Source organism: Bombina bombina, chromosome 4 (genome assembly GCF_027579735.1).
Source record: "Bombina bombina isolate aBomBom1 chromosome 4, aBomBom1.pri, whole genome shotgun sequence".
Taxonomy (NCBI): Eukaryota; Metazoa; Chordata; class Amphibia; order Anura; family Bombinatoridae; genus Bombina; species Bombina bombina.
Window position 1 is genome coordinate 831,300,992 of NC_069502.1, and position 23,728 is coordinate 831,324,719.

General features: G+C 40.9%; 2 protein-coding genes across 4 annotated transcripts in view; one reads left to right on the top strand and one right to left on the bottom strand.

Moving 5' to 3' along the window:
- Nucleotides 1-19,110, bottom strand: part of LOC128657937 (oocyte zinc finger protein XlCOF7.1-like) — an 83,348-nt gene extending 64,238 nt beyond the window's left edge. Inside the window, exons 1-6 of the mRNA XM_053712361.1 lie at nucleotides 19,055-19,110; nucleotides 8,335-8,457; nucleotides 5,962-6,021; nucleotides 5,623-5,770; nucleotides 5,177-5,269; nucleotides 4,958-5,038 (exon numbers count right to left, since the gene is read on the bottom strand). Coding sequence (XP_053568336.1) covers nucleotides 4,958-5,038; nucleotides 5,177-5,269; nucleotides 5,623-5,770; nucleotides 5,962-6,021; nucleotides 8,335-8,412 — 460 coding nt within the window. The 5' untranslated portion in view covers nucleotides 8,413-8,457; nucleotides 19,055-19,110. The remainder of the gene's footprint in view (nucleotides 1-4,957; nucleotides 5,039-5,176; nucleotides 5,270-5,622; nucleotides 5,771-5,961; nucleotides 6,022-8,334; nucleotides 8,458-19,054) is intronic.
- Nucleotides 19,111-19,164: 54 nt separating this feature from the next.
- The window catches only part of LOC128655634 (gastrula zinc finger protein XlCGF26.1-like), a 45,380-nt gene continuing 40,816 nt past the window's right edge, over nucleotides 19,165-23,728 (top strand). For 2 of the 3 annotated variants that reach the window (XM_053709223.1, XM_053709221.1), the window contains exons 1-2: nucleotides 19,186-19,268; nucleotides 23,012-23,167. In XM_053709223.1, coding sequence (XP_053565198.1) covers nucleotides 23,116-23,167 — 52 coding nt within the window. In that variant the 5' untranslated portion in view covers nucleotides 19,186-19,268; nucleotides 23,012-23,115. The other variant, XM_053709222.1, reaches the window with a different exon arrangement.

Genomic DNA, 23,728 nt, shown 5'->3' on the forward strand with positions numbered 1-23,728 from the left:
AAGCAGAGGATAAGAGAGAAGGGAAGAGAGGGCATGCGTGTGTATCATTTACATGAAGCAGAGGGTGAGAGAGAAGGGAAGAGAGGGCGTGTGTGTGTGTGTATCATTTACATGAATCAGAGGGTGAGAGAGAGGGGAAGAGAGGGCATGTGTGTGTGTATCATTTACATGAAGCAGAGGATGAGAGAGAAGGAAGAGAGGGCATGTGTGTGTATCATTTACATGAAGCAGAGGGTGAGAGAGAAGGAAGAGAGGGCATGTGTGTGTACCATTTACATGAAGCAGAGGGTGAGAGAGAAGGAAGAGAGGGCATGTGTGTGTACCATTTACATGAAGCAGAGGGTGAGAGAGAAGAGAAGAGAGGGTGTGTGTGTGTGCTATTTACATGAATCAGAGGGTGAGAGAGAAGGAAGAGAGGGCATGTGTGTGTATCATTTACATGAAGCAGAGGATGAGAGAGAAGGGAAGAGAGAGCATGTGTGTGTGTATCATTTACATGAAGCAAAGAGTGAAAGATAAGGGAAGAGAGGGCATGTGTGTGTATCATTTACATGAAGCAGAGGGTGAGAGAGAAGGAAGAGAGGGCATGTGTGTGTATCATTTACATGAAGCAGAGGGTGAGAGAGAAGGGAAGAGAGGGCATGTGTGTGTATCATTTACATGAAGCAGAGGATGAGAGAGAAGGGAAGAGAGGGCATGTGTGTGTATCATTTACATGAAGCAGAGGATGAGAGAGAAGGGAAGAGAGGGCATGTGTGTGTGTGTATCATTTACATGAAGCAGAGGGTGAGAGAGAAGGAAGAAAGGGCATGTGTGTGTGTGTGTATCATTTACATGAAGCAGAGGGTGAGAGAGAAGAGAAGAGAGGGCATGTGTGTGTATCATTTACATGAAGCAGAGGGTGAGAGAGAAGGAAGAGAGGGCATGTGTGTGTGTATCATTTACATGAAGCAGAGGGTGAGAGAGAAGGGAAGAGAGAACATGTGCGTGCTATTCACATGAAGCAGAGGGTGAGAGAGAAGAGAGGGCATGTGTGTGTACCATTTACATGAAGCAGAAGGTGAGAGAGAAGGGAACAGAGGATGTGAGTGTGCCACTTATATAACGCACATGGTAAGAGAGAAGGGAGGAAAGGGCATGTGTGAGTACGATTTACATGAATCAGAGGGTGAGAATGAAGAGAATCGAGGCCAGGTGTATGTATTATTCACACGAAGCAGAGGGTGAGACAGAGGGCATGAGTGTGTATCATTTACATGAAGCAGAGGGTGAGAGAGAAGGGAAGAGAGGGCATGTGTGTGTATCATTTACATGAAGCAGAGGGTAAGAGAGAAGGGAAGAGAGGCCATGTGTGTGCACTATTTACATGAAGCAGAGGGTGAGAGCGAAGGGAAGAGAGGCCATGTGTGTGTGTACCATTTACATGAAGCAGAGGATGAGAGAGAAGGGAAGAGAGGGCATGTGTGTGTATCATTTACATGAAGCAGAGGGTGAGAGAGAAGGGAAGAGAGGGCATGTGTGTGTATCATTTACATGAAGCAGAGGGTAAGAGAGAAGGGAAGAGAGGGCATGTGTGTGTACCATTTTACATGAAGCAGAGGATGAGAGAGAAGGAAGAGAGGGCGAGTGTGTGTACTATTTACATGAAGCAGAGGGTGAGAGAGAAGGAAGAAAGGGCATGTGTGTGTATAATTTACATGAAGCAGAGGGTGAGAGAGAAGAGAAGAGAGGGTGTGTGTGTGCACTATTTACATGAATCAGAGGGTGAGAGAGAAGGAAGAGAGGGCATGTGTGTGTATAATTTACATGAAGCAGAGGATGAGAGAGAAAGAAGAGAGGGCATGTGTGTGTACCATTTACATGAAGCAGAAGGTGAGAGAGAAGGGAAGAGAGGGCATGTGTGTGTGCCACTTATATAACGCACATGGTAAGAGAGAAGGGAGGAAAGGGCATGTGTGAGTACGATTTACATGAATCAGAGGGTGAGAATGAAGAGAATCAAGGCCAGGTGTATGTATTATTCACACAAAGCAGAGGGTGAGAGAGAGGGCATGTGTGTGTATCATTTACATGAAGCAGAGGGTAAGAGAGAAGGGAAGAGAGGGCGTGTGTGTGTATCATTTACATGAAACAGAAGGTTAGAGAGAAGGGTAGAGAGGGCATGTGTGTGTGTGTATCATTTACATGAAACAGAAGGTTAGAGAGAAGGGTAGAGAGGGCATGTGTGTGTGCTATTTACATGAAGAAGATGGTGAAAGAGAGAAGGAAACAGGATGCGTGTATGTCATTTATATAACGCACATGGTAAGAGAGAAGGGAAGAGAGGGCATGTGTGTGTATCATTTATATGAATCAGAGGGTGAGAGTGAAGAGAATAGAGGGCACGTGTGTGTGTACCAGTTACATGAAGCAGAGGGTGAGAGAGAAGAAAAGACCAGCCCCTCCATTACATATGCAGCGTCACCCGCAAAAGCCGGCGATGCCGTTTTTTGCGCCGGTTTGGTATCCTATATACAGCGCTGCATATAATATATGCGGCACGTATATTTCACCCGTTGGACGTAGTTTTTTCACCCATAGACTAACATATAAAACCGGAGCAATTCGGTATCCAATATCCAACGCAAGGCCTTACGTGGCGAAAATGGAGAAATCTTACTCCATTTTCACCTCGCCATAAAATGCAGCCATAGCAGGCCTTGTGCTGAGTATGGGAGCACCGTAACTCCCTAAAATGCCTGGAAAAAAAAACTAACACCTAACGCATGCGCAATGTCTATCTACCTGTCAACCGCAATCCCCCACCGCAATACCTAATAAAGTGTATTAACCCCTAAACCGCCGCTCCCGGGCCCCGCCGCACATAAATAAAGTGTTTAACCCCTAAACCGCCGCTCCCGATCAGCCAATTCTATTGGCTGATCCAATCAGCCAATCGGATTGAACTTCAATCCGATTGGCTGATTAAATCAACCAATCAGATATTTCATACCTTATTTCCGATTGGCTGATAGAATCCTATCAGCCAATCGGAATTTGAGGGACGCCATCTTGGATGACGTCATTTAAAGGAATATTCATTCGTCGTTAGTCCGTCGGCCTAGAAGGAAGTTCCGCGCCGGAGGTCTTCAAGATGGAGCCGTCCCTCGCCGGATGGATGAAGATAGAAGATAACGCTTGGATGAAGACGTCTGCCGGTCCGGATGTCCTCTTCTGCCCGGATAGGATGAAGACCTCTGCCGGTCTGGATGTCCTCTTCTGCCCCATCGGATGAAGACTTCGGCCCGGCTGGGTGAAAATGGCTCAAGAAAGGGTGATCTTCAATGGGTAGTGTTAGTTTTTTTTAAGGGGGGATCGGGTGGGTTTTAGAGTAGCGGTGTGTGGGTGGTGGATTGTAATGTTGTGGGGGGGATTGTTCTTTTTTTTACCGGTAAAAGAGCAGATTACTTTGGGGCAATGCCCCGCAAAAGGCCCTTTCAAGGGCTATTTGTAATTTAGTTTAGGATAGGGAATTTTATTATTTTGGGGGGCTTTTTTATTTTATTAGGGGGCTTAGATTAGGTGTAATTAGTTTAAACTTCTTGTAATATTTTTTTATTTTTTGTAATTTAGTGTTTTGTTTTTTGTACTATAGTTTAGTTTATTTAATTGTATTTTATTTTAGATAATTGTAGTTATTTTATTTAAATTAATTTATTGATAGTGTAGTGTTAGGTGTATTTTTAACTTAGGTTAGGATTTATTTTACAGGTAATTTTGTAATTATTTTAACTAGGTTGCTATTAAATAGATATTAATTATTTAATAGCTATTGTACCTAGTTAAAATAAATACTAAATTGCCTGTAAAATAAATATAAACCCTAAAATAGCTACAATGTAATTATTAATTATATTGTAGCTATCTTAGGGTTTATTTTATATGTATCTATTTAGTTTTAAATAGGAATAATTTAGTTAATAATATTAATACTATTTAGATTTATTTAAATAATAATTAAGTTAGGGGGGTGTTAGGGTTAGACTTAGGTTTAGGGGGTAATACATTTAATGTAGGTGGCGGCGGTGTAGGGGGGGGGTCAGATTAGATGTTAATATATTTAATGTAGGTGGCGGTGGTGTAGGGGGGTCAGATTAGAGGTTAATATATTTAATGTAGGTGGCGGCGGTGTAGGGGGGTCAGATTAGAGGTTAATATATTTAATGTAGGTGGCGGCGGTGTAGGGGGGTCAGATTAGAGGTTAATATATTTAATGTAGGTGGCGGCGGTGTAGGGGGGGTCAGATTAGGGGTTAATAAATTTAATGTAGGTGGCGTCGGGGTCCGGGAGCGGCGGTTTAGGGGTTAATACATATAATGTAGGCGGCAGTGGGCTCTGGAAGCGACGGTTTAGGGGTTAATACTAGGATAGGTTTATTGCGGTGTGGGCTATGGCAGTTTAGGGGTTAATAATTAGGCTTATTGCGTTGTGGGGGGTTGTCGGTCTAGGGGTTAATACATTTATTGTTAGGAGTGAGAGGGGGGATTGCGGATATAGGGGTATACGTGTCGGGCTATTTTTGGGAGGCGTGTTAGATAGTTACGGGAGATTTAATATTTTAGTTAGTTTTTTTGGTGCAGGCAGTTTCTAAAGTGCGGTAAGTCACTGGCGACTCCAGAAATTTGTAGTTACGCTTATTTCTGGACATCGCTAGTTTATCCGACTTACGGCACTTTAGCAACTGCCGGCGCCTTATATGTAATCGCCCGATGTGCGAGGTGAAACTACGGGCGGCGTGGGTTCCCTCGCTTGCGCCGAAAACTACGCCGTTTATCGGATTGCGCCAAAGGTAGGGGTGTGAACCAAATATATTTTATTATTACAATCTGTCTGTACTGACGCTCATCATTAACATAGGAGGAAAACATTTTAGAATCTGAGTTTTCTAACTGTGAACCCTATACCATAGATCACTCACCTGCAGAGACATCAGATGGCTGAATATTCTGTACAAGGTCCCCATGTGATCCTGTGTCTAGGACACTGTGACCTATTAGATCTAATAAAGAATAAAATCAGTTTTATGGTTATATGGATTTAAGTGCAGTTATCTCACACAATCTGATTATACAGTAATATTACACAACAGATCAGTATTTGAAAACATTACTAGTAGTTTCTGCCATAGATTTGTTACCTGCAGAGACGTCTGATGGGGTCTCCACTGGCTGAATATTCTGTACTCTATGTGCTCCTGTGTATAGATTTTTATCTCTGTGACCTGTTAATTCTAATAAAGAATAAAATAAATTTATTTTGTTAAATGGATATGAAACAATTTTGGTTGCATCTAAATATATATATATATATATTTAAATGTATTCAATTAAGAACAAAACAAAGCATCTGTTTTGCACTTAAACATTTACATATATAAAATTAATATACAAATTGATTTAACAGTAATTCCTCTTGACCATTTAACTGTGTTTTTATTATTTTTGTTGGGTATAAAACTAGTTTATAATCAGACAGCTCATTAGATCACACATGACGGATTCACTGTAGATTTGCTCTGTGTCAGTCACATCAGTAGTTTTTGTGCACTTCCTGAGTGAGATATTTATTACTACACAGCATTACCTGAGCTCTCATTTCCTGGGATCTCCATAGTCCTTAGTGCTTGGTGAGTCTCCATCATGACGTCCTTGTAAAGCTCCTTGTGTCCCTCTATATACTCCCACTCCTCCATAGAGAAATACACAGCAACATCATCACACTTTATAGGCACCTGAAACACACACAACTCATTCAGCGCTGACACAGGGACAGGTTCTGCCACACACTTTTACTGACAGAGCCAGGATAAAGTTGCTGAGAACATACAGAGACACAGACAAAAGGCAGGAAATACACACAGGGTCAGATGGGTCAGTAAAGGGAGTCACTGTGTATATTGTCACATTCCCCAGCAATACTCACCTCTCCGCTAATCTGTTGAACGCTGCTGTGGGAGGGCCTCTTCTTCACAATGGTGTATTCCTATAATATGTATAAGAAAAATCATCAGACTCCATTTGCCTGGACTAACAAGTTCTTGTTTACTTCTCTCGATCATCACAAAACATATAAATAAATAAAATATTATAGTGGATAATTCTGTGGGACATCTATGGATAAAAGCTGCTAAAGACTGAGGACATGAGCTCAGGAATATAGACATTGCTGGAACATTTGAGAGGGTGTGATGGGGGAGGGGTGAGTTGAGCCCTTGATTGACAGGAGGTTCCTTCGGTGCTGAGGTCCCTTGGGTATTAAGGCTTTTTGTAGTTGGGGGCCTTTAGATTCTGGAGGGAGTTTTTGCAATAGAGGTCATGTAGTAGGACTTTGTATGGTTGGGATTTTTCTTTATTGTGGGAGGGGTCTTGGGTGTTAGGATTAGTATTTTTTTGCAGCAAACCGTTGTGCAGGGTGCCCTGGGTGCTGGGGGATGATTTGTGTTGGAGGGTTGTGCAGGTCAGTAAGCTTAAAGGGGCAGTCTACTTTATTTTATTTATTATTTAAAAATATAGATAACGCCTTTACTACCCATTCCCCAGATTTGCATAACCAACAATGTTATATTTATATATTTTATAACTAAACCTCTATATCTCCGTCTGTTTCTAAGCCCCTGCAGGTCGCCTCACGGTGCTTTTTAAAGGGACAGTCTAGTCCAAAATAAACTTTCATGATTCAGATAGGGCATGTCATTTTAAACAATTTTCCAATTTACTTTTATCACCAATTGTGCTTTGTTTTCTTGGTATTCTTAGTTGAAAGCTAAACCTAGGAGGTTCATATGCTAATTTCTAAGCCCTTGAAGGCTGTCTCTTCCCTCAGGGCATTTTGACAGTTTTTCACCACTAGAGGGTGTTAGTTCATGTGTGTCATATAGATAACACATCTCATGCACGTGGAGTTCCTATGAGCCAGCACTGATTGGCTAAAATGCAAGTCTGTCAAAAGAACTGAAATAAGGGGGCAGTTTGCAGAGGCTTAAATACAAGGTAATCAGAGGTAAAATGTGTATTTACTGTGTTGGTTATGCAAAACTAGGGAATGGGTTATAAAGGGATTATCTATCTTCTAAAACAATAAAAAAATCTGATGTAGACTGTCCCTTTAACTTTTCACAGCAAGATAGTGCAAGTCCATGTGTGAAATATAGATAACATTTTGCTCACTCCTATGGAGTTATGCAGGAACCAACACAAGTTGGCTATAGGCAAGTTTGTAAAAAGCACTGAGCTAAGGGGCAGTCTGCAGAGGCTTAGATACAGATAATGATAAAGCAAAACGTATATTAGTATAACAGTGATGGTTATGCAAAACTGGTGAATGGGTAATAAAGAGATTTATCTATCTTTTTAAACAATAACACCTTTTAAGTAGCCTGTCCCTTTAAAAGTGACAATCAAGTCAAAATAAACTTTTATGATTCAGATAGAGCATGCCGTTTTAAGACACTTTCCAATTTACTTTCATTATCAAATTTTGCACAATATTTTTATATACACTCTTTCTGGGGAACAAGATCCTACTGAGCACGTGCAGAAGTTCACAGGGTAAACGTATACTAGTCTGTGATTGGCTGGTGTTTGTCATAAAATACAGGGGGCCAGCAAAATGGGAGAAAAAAGAAATTTGTCAGGAAAAAAACAGTTTATTTGAAATTCTAGGTTTTATTGCTTTGTCTTTTTATTATGCACTTGTTCATTATGCAATTCTACTGCATTGAGTGTCCCTTTAAATTAGTGTTTGTGAGATGGTCTGGTTAGGGTTTGTCAGATGGTCTGGGTGAGCTAAAGCTAAGGGTATGTGAGATGGTCTGGTTGAGTAGAAGTTAGGGTATGTGAGATGGTCTGGGTGAGATAAAGTTAGGGTTAGTGAGATGGTCTGGGTGAGATGAAGTTAGGGCTAGTGAGATGGTCTGGGTGAGTGAGATGAAGTTAGGGCTAGTGAGATGGTCTGGGTGAGATGAAGTTAGGGTTAGTGAGATGGTCTTGGTGAGTGAGATGGTCTGGGTGAGATGAAGTTAGGACTAGTGAGATGGTTTGGGTGAGATGAAGTTAGGGTTAGTGAGATGGTCTGGATGAGTTAGATGGTCTGGCTGAGATGAAGTTAGGGTTAGTGAGATGGTCTGGGTGAGTGAGATGGTCTGGGTGAGATGAAGTTAGGGTTAGTGAGATGGTCTGGGTGAGATAAAGTTAGGGTTAGTGAGATGGTCTGGGTAAACTGAAGTAAGATCTGGTGTATCAGAAGCAGCACAGTAAATAGTACCAGTTTCACATGACATTACCTAGCAGCTCTTACCTCTCCGGTCAGCAGGCAGATGATGCTCAGGGCCTGACTCAGGAACTGCTCTGCTATCTGCTTCCTGTATTTCTTCATCTTGTTCTTTGTCAGTGACTGAGTCAGATGCTATAAATGTGACACCTGCAAGAAGAAAGCAAGACAGCAACATGAGAGATCAGAAATAATCAGAGCTCTTCCGATATTTTTATTAAGGTAAAGAGATGATTATGTGATATTAAACATGTTTATTTCACTTATGCACAATCTAATACTACACGTGACAAGCTGCATATAGAGCAAATAACATATAAAGTGATAAAATGTGAAAATCTTTATATAGCAGGTTTGTCAAACGTTATGGGGTGACATTTATTTAATACTAGTATCATGAGAAGGTGACTGTATACAGGAATATGCAGTTATCTGATAAATCAGGAAACAAATGGTCCTTATACCTACTACCCTCTGAACAGCTGTGCTTGTGCTTCATATAATTATATTTATTGCATTACTCCGAGATGTGGATTCCTCTTCATATTTAGTTAAATGGCTTCATGTCACCCCTAACTTTTCATTAAGATAGTCATAAATGGTTAATTATAGCAACAGTAATAATAATATCTAATAGCAATAAGAAACAAACAGCCAGATTACGAGTTGTGCGTTATGAGTGAAAAAGCAACATTATGGCTCATAACGCTGCTTTTTCACTAACGCTGGTATTACGAGTCTTGTAGGTATAGGTGTACCGCACACCTTTTTGGCCGTCACGCAACATCAGTACCGCACTTTTAAAAAAGTCCTTTTTCAATAGGACTTTCATAGCGCCGGTATTACGAGTTTCCCTGGCAGGCCAAAAAATGAGTGGTACAGCCTATAATTACAAGATCCCGTACCGCCATCTGAAGTCAGTAGTTATGAGTTTTATGTTACAAAGCTGTACCATAAAACTCATGACTAAAGTGTTAAAAAGTACACTAACACCCATAAACTACCTATTGACCCCTAAACCGAGGCCCTCCTGCACCGTAAACACTATAATAAATTTATTAACCCCTAATCTGCCGCTCCGGACATCGCCACCACTATTAAAATGGATTAACCCCTATTCCGCCGTTCCCCGACATCATCACCACTATAATAAACCTATTAACCCCTAAACCGCTGCACTCCTGCATCGCAAACACTAGTTAAATATTATTAACCCCTAATCTGCCGTCTGCCCACACCGCCGCTATAATAAAACTATTAACCACTAAACCGCAAGCCCCCCACAACGAAATATACTTAAATAAACTTTTAACCCCTAAACCTCTGGCCTCCCACATCACCAACTCTACATAAATATATTAACCCCTAAACCTAACCCTAACGTAACCCTAAGCATAACCCTAACACCCCAACTCAAATATAATTAAAATAAAGCTAAATTAAATTTACAATTATTAACTAAAAATAATTCCTATTTAAAACTAAATACAAACTTACCTGTAAAATAAAACCTAAGCTAGCTACAATATAACAATATAATATAACAATATAATAGTTATAATGTAGCTAACTGAGGTTTAATTTTTATTTCACAGGTAAGTTTGTATTTATTTTAACTAGGTAGACTAGTTATTAACTATGTATTAGCTACCTAGTTAAAATAAATGCAAAGTTACCTGTAAAATAAATCCTAACCTGCCTTACACTAAAAACTAACATTACAATAAATAAATTAAATTAATAAAATACAATTATCTAAATTACAAAACAATAAATTACACAAAATAAAAAACGAAATGATCAAAAATAAAAAACAAATTACTCCTAATCTAATAGCCCTATAAAAAAAGCCCTCCCAAAATAAAAAAAAACCCTAGCCTACACTAAACTGCCAATAGCCCTTAAAATGGCCTTTTGCAGGGCATTGCCCCAAAGATAACAGCTCTTTTACCTGGCAATAAAAAATACAAATACCCCCCCCCCTCCAACAGTAAAACCCACCACCCACACAACCAAACCCCCAAATAAAACTCTACCTAAATAAACCTAAGCTAACCATTGCCCTGAAAAGGGCATTTGGATGGGCATTTTCCTTAAAAGGGCATTCAGCTCTTTTACGAAGTGCCCAAACCCTAAGCTAAAAATAAAACCCACCCAAAAAACCCTTAAAAAAAGCTAACACTAACCCCCGACGATCCACTTACAGTTTTCAAAGTCCTGAGATCTATCCTCATCCAGCCGGCGAAGTCCTCATCCAAGCGGAAAGAAGTCTTCATCCAGGCGGCAGAAAGTCTTCATACAGGCAGCATCTTCTGTCTTCATCCATCCGGCGCGAGCGGGTCCATCTTCAAGACATCCGGCGTGGAGCATCCTCTTCATACGGTCACCACTGTACACTGAAGGTTCCCTTTAAGGGACGTCATCAAAGATGGCGTACCTTGAATTCCAATTGGCTGATAGAATTCTATCAGCCAATAGAAATTAAAGGTGAAAAAATCCTATTGGCTGATCCAATCAGCCAATAGGATTGAGATTTAATCCTATTGGCTGATCCAATCAGCCAATAGGATTGAGCTCACATTCTATTGGCTGTTCCAATCAGCCAGTAGAATGCGAGCTCAATCCTATTGGCTGATTGGATCAGCTAATAGGATTTTTTCACCTTTAATTCCTATTGGCTGATAGAACTCTATCAGCCAATAAGAATTCAAGGTACACCATCTTTGATGACATCCCTTAAAGGGAACCTTCAGTGTACGGTGGCGACCGTATGAAGAGGATGCTTCGCGCCAGATGTCTTGAAGATGGACACGCTCCGCGCCGGATGGATGAAGACAGAAGATGCCGTCTGGATGAAGACTTCTGGCCGCATCGATGTAGCTAGCTTAGGTTTTATTTTACAGGTAAGTTTGTATTAAGTTTTAAATAGGAATTATTTTTAGTTAATAATTGTAAGTTTAATTTAGCTGTATTTTAAAGGGCCAGTAAATCTAAAAAATAATGTTATATAATTCTGCAAAATTATATAACATTATATTAGCCTTATCTTTATAAAACCTAATATTCCCTTTGATTTTTTTTTTAAAAAAATGACTGTTTTCAGACCCGCTCTCTATGCTCTTCTGAGCGGGTCTGTTTTTATCACACAGCGCATCGGGCCAGCTGTATAGTCACAGCCCGGCCCGACCGCGCCATTATACTCAGTGCAGCTTGTTCCTGCTGTCAAACAGAGCAGGAGCGAGCTGCACTGAGTATAATGGCGCAGTCAGGTTTACTGACACTTTAATTAGTTAGGGGGTGTTAGGGTTAGACTTATACTTGGGGTTACGTTAGGGTTAGGTTTAGGGGTTAATATATTTATGTAGAGTTAGTGATGTGGGAGGCCAGAGGTTTAGGGGTTAATAACTTTAGTATAGTGCCGGCGACATTGGGGGCAGATTAGGGGTTAATAAGTGTAGGTAGGTGGTGGCGATGTTAGGGGCAGCAGATTAGGGGTTAATAACTGTAATGTAGGTGGGGCGATGTTGGGGGCGGCAGATTAGGGGTTAATAACTGTAATGTAGGCGGCGGCGATGTTAGGGGCAGCAAATTAGGGGTGTTTAGACTCTGGGTTTATGTCAGGGTGTTAGGTTTAAACATTTTTTTTTTTTTATATTTCTTTATTAGAAGTTATTGAGCAAATACCAGAAAGAAAATCATATCAATACAAAAGGGTGGATACATAACATAAAACACAGTAACCAAAAATATCTGGGATAACATCAAATCAAATCCATTCGAGTCAAGGTTATTAGTCCCATCTTTCAAAAGCAAAGTCCATATGGACGGTTATTATCCATAACATTGAACAGAAGAACTCAGACCAGAGGACAATCCCCTCCATCATGAGCATTACCAGCAAAGACGTTTACGTTAAAATATAATATAAAATTCAACCAAGAAACATATTTTGGTTACTTATTCATAATCTTTCACCACTGTAATTTGTTCAATAGGACCCTATTATCTTAAAACAAAACATGTAAAATAATAAAAAATAAAAAAAAAAAAGAAATGACATGCCGCAACCTGGGCATGAAAAAAGAAAAGAAGAGAGAGAGAGAAAAAAAAGGGGTAGAAATTCACTCTCTCTCACCCCCACCCGCGTTTCCCCACCCGACCCAACTCTGCATCGTCCATACTCTGCATTCCATATTAGTCAGACCTAGGCTCTGTCAACTAAGGGTTGTTTATTAACAATAGTTAGCTCCATAGACACTGACCCCCGAAGGGGGGAAATCAGTTGTAGTTGTATTTCCTTCGGAAAGCTGGCAATTGTGTTTCTGACTTGTGTTTCTGAGTTTATTGATGTGTCCATTTGCTCCATAATCAGTAAATTTTTCAGTTTTTGAATAAATTCTGTTAAGGTTGGGGCTTTACTTGATTTCCAATATTTTAATATGAGTAGTCTACCGACCATTATTGCCGAGTTTAATTGGCATATATGTTTATGTATACCAATTTTATGTCCATCTATAAAGAACATTATATGTTCCAGCTTAAATTGAAAGTGTATATGGTTGATTCTATTTAGCCAATCGTTAGTCTTATACCAAAACTTCTTAATTTTGGGACAGCTCCAAAAACAATGGCTCAGGTCAGCATTAAAGGCTTTACATTTATGACATAAAGCCTCAGAGTGGTCCCATTTCGCTTTCTTACTAGGAGTAATATATGCTCTGTTTATTAATTTAGTATGAGACTCACGCCATGAGGTGGATAATGTTGCTGTGTCAGCAAGTGTGAAACTTTTATATATAATTTCTGATGATACCTGCCAATTTTTAGCAATGTGCTCCAAGTTTTCCTTCCCAAGTTCTGTCATAATTAATTTATATAACGAAGTTACATTATATTTCCCTACTTTAAAGAGGTTAATAGGCATCTGGAGGATATTCCAGGCACAATCATCTGAAGGATCGGACGGGAATTCCTTTAAGAAATGGCGAACTTGAAAGTAGGGGAAAAAATCCTTTTTTGAAATTGCGTATTCAGTAGCTAGTTCCTGTAATGATCTACATGCCCCTGTGCCCCTTTCTCTTAGCTGGTCTATATATATAAGGCCCTGTTGAGCCCAGGCGTTCAAAATACGAGAGTTCAATGCTGCAGGAAAATTAGGGTTACCCGTTATGGTTAGATATTTGGAAAATGTATAATTAATATGAATTTTTTTGAGAAGTTTCTGCCAGGCCCTAATTACGCTATAAATATTTGGTAGCAATTCAATTTTAATTGGACATTTATTCATGTTACAATGCAGTAAAGCTTTTAAGGAGTAGGGTCTGGCCAAAGTTGTTTCCAGCTTCTGGTCCACAATGTATTCTGCATTTGTCAACCATTCAATTGCAATTTTAGAAATGCATATTAAATTATAGATCTCAATATCTGGAAGGCTTAATCCCCCGTATTGTCTAGGCAAAACAAGTCTAGTTAATCCGATAATTCTCCTTTTATCCCCCAAATAAATTGTGCCAATAACTGATTAAGCAGTTTTATATCTTTTTGCTTTATAATAACTGGGAGATTTTGCATTAAGTAAAGAAGCTTAGGGAAGATCACCATCTTAATTATGTTAATTTTGCCGGACAGAGTTAGATAAAATTTCGACCAGCTGTCTAGATCCTGCCTGATTTTAGCAATAATGGGAAGATAGTTAAGTTCATACCATTCGTTATAGTTTTTAGAGAGTTTAATCCCCAGGTAGACAAAGTTAGATTTAGCTTCTTTAAACTGATGTTGCAAATAGGATTCTTTATTTTTACATAACCAAAAAATTTCTGACTTATGAGTATTAACTTTGTAACCTGAGAATGCACTGAATTCTTGGAGGACTTGGGTTAATACAGGGATATACTTAGCAGTGTTAGCCATCAGGACTAGAAGGTCATCAGCATATAAAAGTGTAGTGACTTTCCTGTGTCCCAAATTAATCCCTTCGATCTCCTTCCTTATAGATATTACAAGTGGTTCTAATGCTAGATTAAAAAGATAGGGTGATAATGGACATCCCTGTCGTACACCTTTATTTAGTGAAAAGTACACGGTAGGGGTACCATTGACCAAGACAGATGAAGTTGAGGATTTATAGGTTGCCCGAATAAAATCTACAAACGCTCCCTCGACTCCAAATCTTGGGAGAGCTGTAAACAGGTGGTCCCAAGAGAAGGAGTCGAAGGCTTTTTCAGCATCGATTAATATTAGGGAATTATCTAATGTTGGGTTTTTATGTAGGCGGGACTGATTTAGGATTAATTGTAATTTCCGTAGGTTCCGTGTAGCGATTCTACCTGGCATAAACCCAACCTGGTCCTTGTGTATCAAGGGCCCAATAAAGGATTTTAAGCAATCAGCTATAATACTCATCAGAATCTTGTAGTCGCAGTTGAGGAGCGATATTGGTCTATATGAAGATATCTGCTCTTTGTCCTTGCCTTTTTTAAGAATAAGAACTATTTGTGATGCGGCAAAGTATCTAGAGCATGGTTTTTTATCCAGATAGTAACTGTTAAAGAGAGAGACCAAAGTTTGGATAATATCATCTGACAATATTTTGTATAGTTCTATAGGGAGTTGGTCAGGCCCAGCAGCTTTGTTAGATGTTGCTTTTTTTTATTGCATTTAGTACTTCATTAGAAGTAATTGGGGCATTCAGCATCTCTCTTTGGTCATCTAATATTTTAGGTGTTTTAATCTTGTGCCAAAAATTATTTTTACTCAGTGTGTCTATTTTCTCTTCCGAATAAAGGTCTTGAAAATAATTTGTAACTACACTGGCAATGTCCTCACTTTTAACAGTTCTACCGGATGTAGACTTAAGAGCTTCAATCATAGATTTCTTATCTTTTGATGTTGTTAAGTTAGCCAAAAATTTCCCTACTTTCCCTCCATGTCTATAATAAAAAAACCTGGATCTAAGTGTGTCTGAGCACTTTTTTGCGCTAGAAAGATTTCTCTTTCTTTTTTAGCCACTTGATATAGCTCCCAACATTTTCTTGATGGGTCACTAATGTATGTATTGTAAGCATTACGAAGCTGATTAGCAAGTTGGTTATCCCGCATTATACTTTTCTTTTTTTGGATAACTAAATAGGCTTTAATCTCACCCCTAATTACGGCCTTAAACGATTCCCATAATGTTTCAATGTGTATGTACGGGGAGGCATTTATATCAAAAAACTCTTTCCATTTTATTTTCAGCCATGCCTTAAATTTAACATTGTCTACCAGATATCTTGGGAAAAAAAGTCTGTTATTAGAAGGAAATTGGATCTGCTTTAGTGTGATAGATAAAGTTAGGATCGCGTGATCCGATATAACTATTTCCTTTATATCTGTAGTCATGTCTAGGCTTAACATATTTTCAGAAACAAAGAAATAATCTATTCTAGACATTGTTTGATGAGATTTGGACTCACATGAGAAGCGTCTTACATTTGGGTTATGAATACGCCAGATATCCTTAATGTGAAGTAATCTAATAAAGTTTTTAAAAATTTTAGGTTTTAGGTGTTAGGTTTAAACATTACTTTTTTTTTTCCCCATAGACATCAATGGGGCTGCGTTACGGAGCTTTTCGCTCCGCGATCGCAGGTGTTCTCCCCATTGATGTCTAATGGGGAAATCGTGCACAAGCACGTCAAAGCAGTGCTTGATTTTGGTGCGGTATGGAGCTCAACGCATCCATATCGCCCGCACAAGCCTGTTTTTTCTGAACTTGTGAAAAAAACAGTGAAAATGTTGCGTTCGATAATTTCCCTTTAGCGCTCAAAACTCGTAATCCGGCTGATATTTTTTTACAAACTTTTTCACAGTTATGTCACATTCTGTTTGGGGCAACCATGCAGACTGACTTCCTGTGTCCCCATCACATATAGTAATAAATATACAATTAGTATAAACAGGTCAGACTTGTACCCATCACCCTTAACACACAGACTGTGCTTCATCAAATCCTCACTCCCTCAAATACAGCTTGCTTATTGTATCAGCCCCCTCACACCCCAGTCCATGTACCAGCTCTCAGCCCCCCTCTGTCTCACATTCCAGCCCCTGTACAGATTCTAAGACCCTCTCCCTCACACCTCAGTCCTGTACTGGTTCTCAGTCCTCCTCTGTCTCACACCTAAGCCCCTTTACAAGATCTCAGTCCCCTCTGTCTCACAGCTCTGTCCCTGTGCAGAATCTCAGCCCCCCTCTGTCTCACATTCCATCCCTTGTACAGGCTGTCAACCGCCTCTGTCCCACACCTAAGCCCATGTACAAGATCTCAGTCCCCTCTATCTCCCACGTCAGTCCCTGTGCAGACTCTCAACCCCATCTGTCTCACATCCCATCCCTTGCAGAGGCTTTCAGCCTCCTATGTCCCACACCCCATAACCTGTACAAGACTCTCATCCCACTCTCTCTCACAGCCCAGTCCTGTACAGGTTCTCAGTCCTCCACTGTCCCACACCCCAGTCACTGTGCAGACTCACAGCCCCCTCTGTCTCATACTCCAGCTCCTCTATAGACTCTTACCCCAGTCCCTGTACAGACTCTCAGCCCTCCTGTCTCACACTTCAGCCCTTGTACAGACCCTAAGTCCCCATCACATCTAAGCCACTGTACAGACTCTCAGCCCTCCTCTGTCTCACACCCGAGCCCCAGTACAGACCCTCAGTCCCACTCACACCCCAGCCCCTGTATAGAATCTCAGCTCCCTTCTGTCTCACACCTGAGCCCATGTACAGACTTTCAGCCCCCCTCACACCCCAGCCCCTATATTGACTCTCAGCCCCCCTCTGTCTCATACCCTAGTCCCTGTACAGACTCTAAGCCCCCTCCATCTCACACCCCAGCTCCTGCACAGACCCTGAGCTACAATCATACCCCAGTCCATGTATAGACTCGCAGACCCCCTCTTTCTCACACCCCAGACCCTGTACAGACACTCAGTCGCCTTACACCACAGACCCTGTACAGAATATCACCCCCTTAAACCTCAGTCCCTGTACAGAATATCAGTCCCCATACACCTCAGTCCCTGTATAGAATCAGACCTCTCTCTTACACACACCTGTCTTGTATTAGTTCTCAGCCTCCCTCTGCCTCACACATAAGCCCCTGTACAAGTTCTCAGATCCCACTGTCTCACACCTCATACCCTGTATAAACTCCTGTACTGATTCTCAGTCCTCCTTTGCCCCCCCTGTACAAGTTCTCAGCCCCCTCTGTCTCACACCCCAGTCCCTGTGCAGACTCTCAGCCCCCTCTATCTCATACTCCAGCTCCTCTATAGACTCTTTGCCTCCTCTGTCTCACACCCCAGCCCCTGTACAGACTCTCAGCCCTCCTCTCTGTCTCACACTCCAGCCCTTGTACAGACCATCAGTCCCCCTTACACCCCAGCCCCTGCATAGACTCTCAGCCCCCTCTATCTCATACTCCAGCTCCTCTATAGACTCTCTGCCTCCTCTGTCTCACACCCCAGCCCCTGTACAGACTCTCAGCCCTCCTCTCTGTCTCACACTCCAGCCCTTGTACAGACCCTCAGCCCTCCTAACACCCCAGCCCCATGTATAGACTCTCAGCCCCCCTGTCTCACACTGCAGCTCCTGTACAGGCTATCAGCACCAATCACACCCCAGCCCCTGTAAAGACTCTCAGCCCCCCTCTCACACCCCAGCCCCTGTACAGACTCTCAGCCCCTCTCACACCTCAGCTCCTGTAGAGACTCACATACCTATCCCCCTCTGCCTCACACCAAAGCCCCTGTATAGGCTCTTAGCCCCCCTCTGTCTCACACCTTAGCCCATGTACAGACTTTCAGCCCTCCCCTCTCACACTCCAGTCCCTGTACAGACGCTTAGCGCTCCTCAAATCCCAGTCCCTGTATAGACTCTTAGCCCCCTCTGTCTCACACACCCCAGCCCTGTACAGATTCTCAGTCTCCTACTCTCTCTCACCCCAGTCCTGTACTAGTTCACAGTCCTTCTCTGCCCCACTCCTAAGCCCCTGTACAGATTTTCAGCCCCCTCTGTCTCAGACATCACCCCCTGTGTTACACCCTAGCCCCCGTACAGACCAACAGCATCCTTGTTTCACACCTCAGCCCCTGTACAGGTGCTCAGCCCCCTCTGTTTTACACCCCAGCCCCTGTACAGACCATCAGCAACCCTGTCTCACACCCCAGCCCCTGTACAGACCAACATCACCCCTGCCTCACACCCCAGCCCCTGTACAGACCAACATCACCCCTGCCTCTACTCTACAGCCCCTGTACAGACCAACATCACCCCTGCCTCTACTCTACAGCCCCTGTACAGACCAACATCACCCCTGCCTCACACTCCAGCCCCTGTAAAGGTTCTCACCCCCCTCTGTCTTACACCCCAGTCCCAGTACAGGTTCTTGGCCCACGCCCCCACTCACACCTCAGTCACTGTAGATTAGCAGCCCCCCTCTGTCTCACATACCAGCCCCTATAGACTATAAGCCCCCCTCTGTCTCACACCCAGCCTCTGTAGACTCTAAGACACCCTCTTTCACACCCCAGCCACTGTGGACTAGCGGCCCCCTCTATCTCACACTCTAGCCCATGTAGACTCTATGCTCCCTTCTGTCTCGCACATAGCCCCCTCCTTACCTTCTCTCTCCGCAACCCCAGCTCAGCAATTACTCTTAGGCGGTTAACGTTAATTGTCACACATCCATAAATCACTACTATTACCTGGTAGCAGCTAGATCCAGTCCGTCTAAAGGACTGATGATGTCATTGCAGTCACGTGACTTCTGTGTGACTGTGTTCACTTCATTGGTCCTTAGCTGCAGTGGATGTAGCTGTTACTCGATGATAAGGTACTGGAAGGAGGGTGTGTGTGAGGCTAGGAAACCTAATAATTTTTATCTGTGTATAATGCACCGGGGAGGTGTTTGTGTGCGAGGTAATGGGAATATCTCTATAATATTATATATTTGTATATAAGGTACATAGTACTGTGTGTGTGAGGAAATGGTAAACGTTCTATAATATTTTATATATGTATAGAAGTTAATGGAGAGGGGGCAGAGCGAACCTCTCTATATTATTATATATCTGTATATAAGATACTAGAGAGGGGTCTCTGTGTGCATGAGACAGATGGAACCTCTCTATAAAATTATATATCTGCATATTAAGTACTGGGAAGGGGGCTGTGAGGGGGATGTATTAAAAGGAATGACAAGGTTGAATAACAAAATGGAATGTCTATGGACTTTAATGGACTGTAAAGTTAAAAACTATGAGACATAGCAAGTAGATATTTACCAGATATGTTCCCTAGATACAGTATCATATTCTGAAAGTGGGATTATTGCTGATTTCTATTGAATGATAAAATGGGATGTCCATAGACTTTAATGGGTTGTAAAGTTAAAAGTGTCATTCCATAGAAAGCAGCTATAATCCCACATTATTTCACTTTCAGAATATGCTACTGCACACAGGGAATATATCTGGTAAATATCTTCTTGATATCTTCTCATAGTGTTGTTGCTATAGCACTTCTAACTTTACATCCCATTAAAGTCAATGTGCATTCCATTTAGTTATTCACCCTTGTTATTCCAAAGAAAGCAGCAATAATCCCGCATCACTTTCAGAATATGCTACTGTACTTGGGGAACATATCTGGTAATATCTGGTATCGATTTGCTATATTGTATGGCTTTGTTGCTATAGCACTTTTAACTTTACATCCCATTGAAGTATATGGGAATTCCATTTTGTCATTTACCCTTGTCATTCATTTGAGAACACCCCACATAGAAGGTAGAGCTGTGTATGAGTGAGACAGAGGGATGGAGCTGTGTATGAGTAATTTAGAGGGAACCTCTCTATAATATTTCTCAAGGTACTATGGAGGGGGCTATGTGTGAGGCAGAGGGAACCTATCTATAATATTATATATCTGTGTATAAGGTATTGGGAGGAGATGAGTGTATAAGACAGAGGTAACCTCTCTATAATATGTATCTGTATATAACAATGGGCAGGGGGTTGTGTTACTGAGTAATTAAATGGAACCTCTATATTATCATATATTACATATGTGTGTATATAAGGCACTGGGGAGGTAGCTGTGTGTGTGAGTCTGAGGGACCCTCTTTATATTAAATATCTATATATAAGGTATTCGGGATGGGACTGTGTGTGTGAGGTAGAGGGAACCTCTCTAATATTATATATACAGGCGGCCCTCGGTTTACAACGGTTCAATTTACACCGTTTCAGAATAACAACCTTTTTTTCCAGTCATGTGACTGCTATTGAAAAGCATTGAGAAGCAGTGCATTTATTAAAATAGCCAGTAGGTGGAGCTGTCTGCTTGTGTTGCAGCAAAACCAAGCAAGCTGAAATTAATCATTTTAACCAGACATGAGCTATTGAGCAGATTTCAAAGGAACAAGATCTTCCTGTCTATAAATCAGTCCAGATTGGAATGCATAGAAAGAACTGTTTGCTGAAAAATGCAAGTGAAGTCTGTGTTGTGTGATTATTTTATTAGGTTTATAATGCTGTTTAGCAAATGTTTTTGTTAATTTAACTTAAGTTTAATTATATATTCTGTGTTGTGTGATTATTTTATTAGGTTTATAATGCTGTTTAGCATTTAAAGTCTTCATTTCAAAGCTTTAAATATAATGTATTTGGTGTTACTTATGCCAATGTTGAGAGGGGCCTGGAACCTATCTTCCTCACTTCCCATTGACTTACATTATAAACTGGGTTTCAATTTACAACGGTTTCGATTTACAACCATTCCTTCTGGAACCTAACCCCGGCGTAAACTGAGGGCTACCTGTATTTATATACAGTACGGGGGAGGGGTTGTGTTTGTGAGCTGCGTGTATGTGAGGCAGAGGGAACCTCTCTAATATTATATATATATTTATATACAGTACGGGGGAGGGGTTGTGTTTGTGAGCTGCGTGTATGTGAGGCAGAGGGAACCTCTTTAATATGCTCATGTAGAAGCTACTGGGGAGGGGGTATATGTGTGAAGCAGGAGAAACATCTCTTTAATATTATATAAGCTACTGGGGAGGGAGCTTTATGTTTGAGTCAGAGGGAACTACTTTATAATATTATATTCCTGTATATAAGGTGCTGGGTAGGGTGATGTGTGTGTGAGCCAGAGGAAACCACTGTAAAGCTTTAAAGGGACACTGAACCCCAATTTTTTATTTTGTGATTCAGATAGAGCGTGCAATTTTAAGCAACTTTCTAATTGACTCCTATTATCAAATTGTCTTCATTCTCTTGGTATCTTTATTTCAAAAGCAAGAATGAAAGTTTAGATGCCAGCCCATTTTTGGTGAATAACCTGGGTTGTTCTTGCTGATTGGTGGATAAATTCACCCACCAATAAACAAGTGCTGTCCAGGGTAATGAACCAAAAATTGGCTGGCTCCTTGGCTTAGATGCTTTCTTTTTCAAATAAAGATAGCAAGAGAATGAAGAAAAATTGATAATAGGAGTAAATTAGAAAGTTGCTTAAAATTGCATGCTCTTTCTGAATCACAAAATAATTTTTTTGGGGTTCAGTGTCCCTTTAAATGTGTGCATATAAAGTGCTGGAGACATGGCACTCCATAGTACTGAATATCTCTACATAAGGTGTGATAGGAAGGGTGGTGTATGTGGGGCAGAGAGAATCTCTCTATAATGTTAAGTCTGCATATAAGGTGCTGGGGAGGAGGCGTGTGGGAGAGACAAATAAAGGGGATGTAGAGTATATTAGTGATAGAAGTTGTGGATAAATAAAAATGTTTTATACAAACAACACCAATGTCTCCTACACCCCCTGCAGTTCATCAGCCTTTAGTTTAGTTCTACAGTGTAGGAATTAATAATTAGACAATGTGCTGCAAAACTAACCATAAAGCCTGATGTGCTGCAGAGGATGATGGGAAATAATAATGATTTAGTTATTTTATGCACACAGTGTCACCCACTGCAGTGTAATATACAGCTGTATGAGCACAAAATATACATTTTTTAAAGAGGATTAGCACCAATTTGGAAAAGTGCTTTAAAAAAACATTCAATGCCTTTGAGGAAATAACTCCTGTGCTATTGCATATTATGTACGTTAGTGAAAAATGACTAAAAAAATTTAACTTTTTTTGCATTTTATATGTTGTTTTATTTTACTGTATTTGGTTATTAATGCAAACTTTTTTTCTATAAATGCTCGGTCTGAAAAAAACTGCTTATAATTTGTGTGGGTAATTCATAGAAAATAAAACACTGGAATTGATATTTAAACATAAAAATGTGCACATTGTTAGAAAAAGCTTCAACTCAGGGGTGTCAAATGGCTCTGAAAAGAAAGGAATAAAGGAATATAGATCTGCATTTAGTGACAAAAATAAAAACTATTTAATTGTTAGAACACTGTATATATATATAACATTATTTACCCTTTTTCTTTTTTTTCTTTGAACACTCACTGTCCCCTGTTGCATTAATCAGTTGCATTAAGTTTAATCTCTTTATGACTAAGTTGAGTGATTGTTGTATCTTGGTTTGTGTATGATGCTCAGATACAGGTATTTGTCACCCATAATGCACAGCATCTCCCCCTATGACAATGAACTCTACATGAGGCCACTCTCTCTGTCTCTCTCTCTCTCTGTGTAGGCTCCTGTTACTGTGAAGATCAGGTACAATACAGATCACTGCGTTTGTCAGTAAAGAAGAAACATTATAAGAATATCTGACAAATTCAGTCGCTGAACAAGACAATGTCTGAGAAGACCGAGACCCAAACCTCAGACCATCCTGATGCACACGGAGGTAAGTAGGATGTCACATGCATGTCCCCTGGTTTTGCTGTATATATGGCTGCAGTGCTTGTCATGAGAGCATACTGAGGTAGGCACAGGAGTGTGCTGTATATATGGCAGCAGTGTTTGTCATGAGATCATACTGAGGTAGGCACAGGAGCGTGCTGTATATATGGCAGCAGTGCTTGTCATGAGAGCATACTAAGGTAGGCACAGGTGTGTGCTGTATATATGGCAGCAGTGTTTGTCACAAGAGCATACTGAGGTAAGCACGGGAGCGTGCTGTATATATGGCAGCAGTGCTCATCACAAGAGCATACTGTGGTAGACTCAGGAGCGTACTTTATATATGGTAGCAGTGCTCGTCACAAGAGCATACTGTGGTAGACTCAGGAGCGTGCTTTATATATGGTAGCAGTGCTTGTCACAAGAGCATACTGTGGTAGACTCAGGAGCGTGCTTTATATATGGTAGCAGTGCTTGTCACAAGAGCATACTGTGGTAGACTCAGGAGCGTGCTTTATATATGGTAGCAGTGCTTGTCACAAGAGCATACTGTGGTAGACTCAGG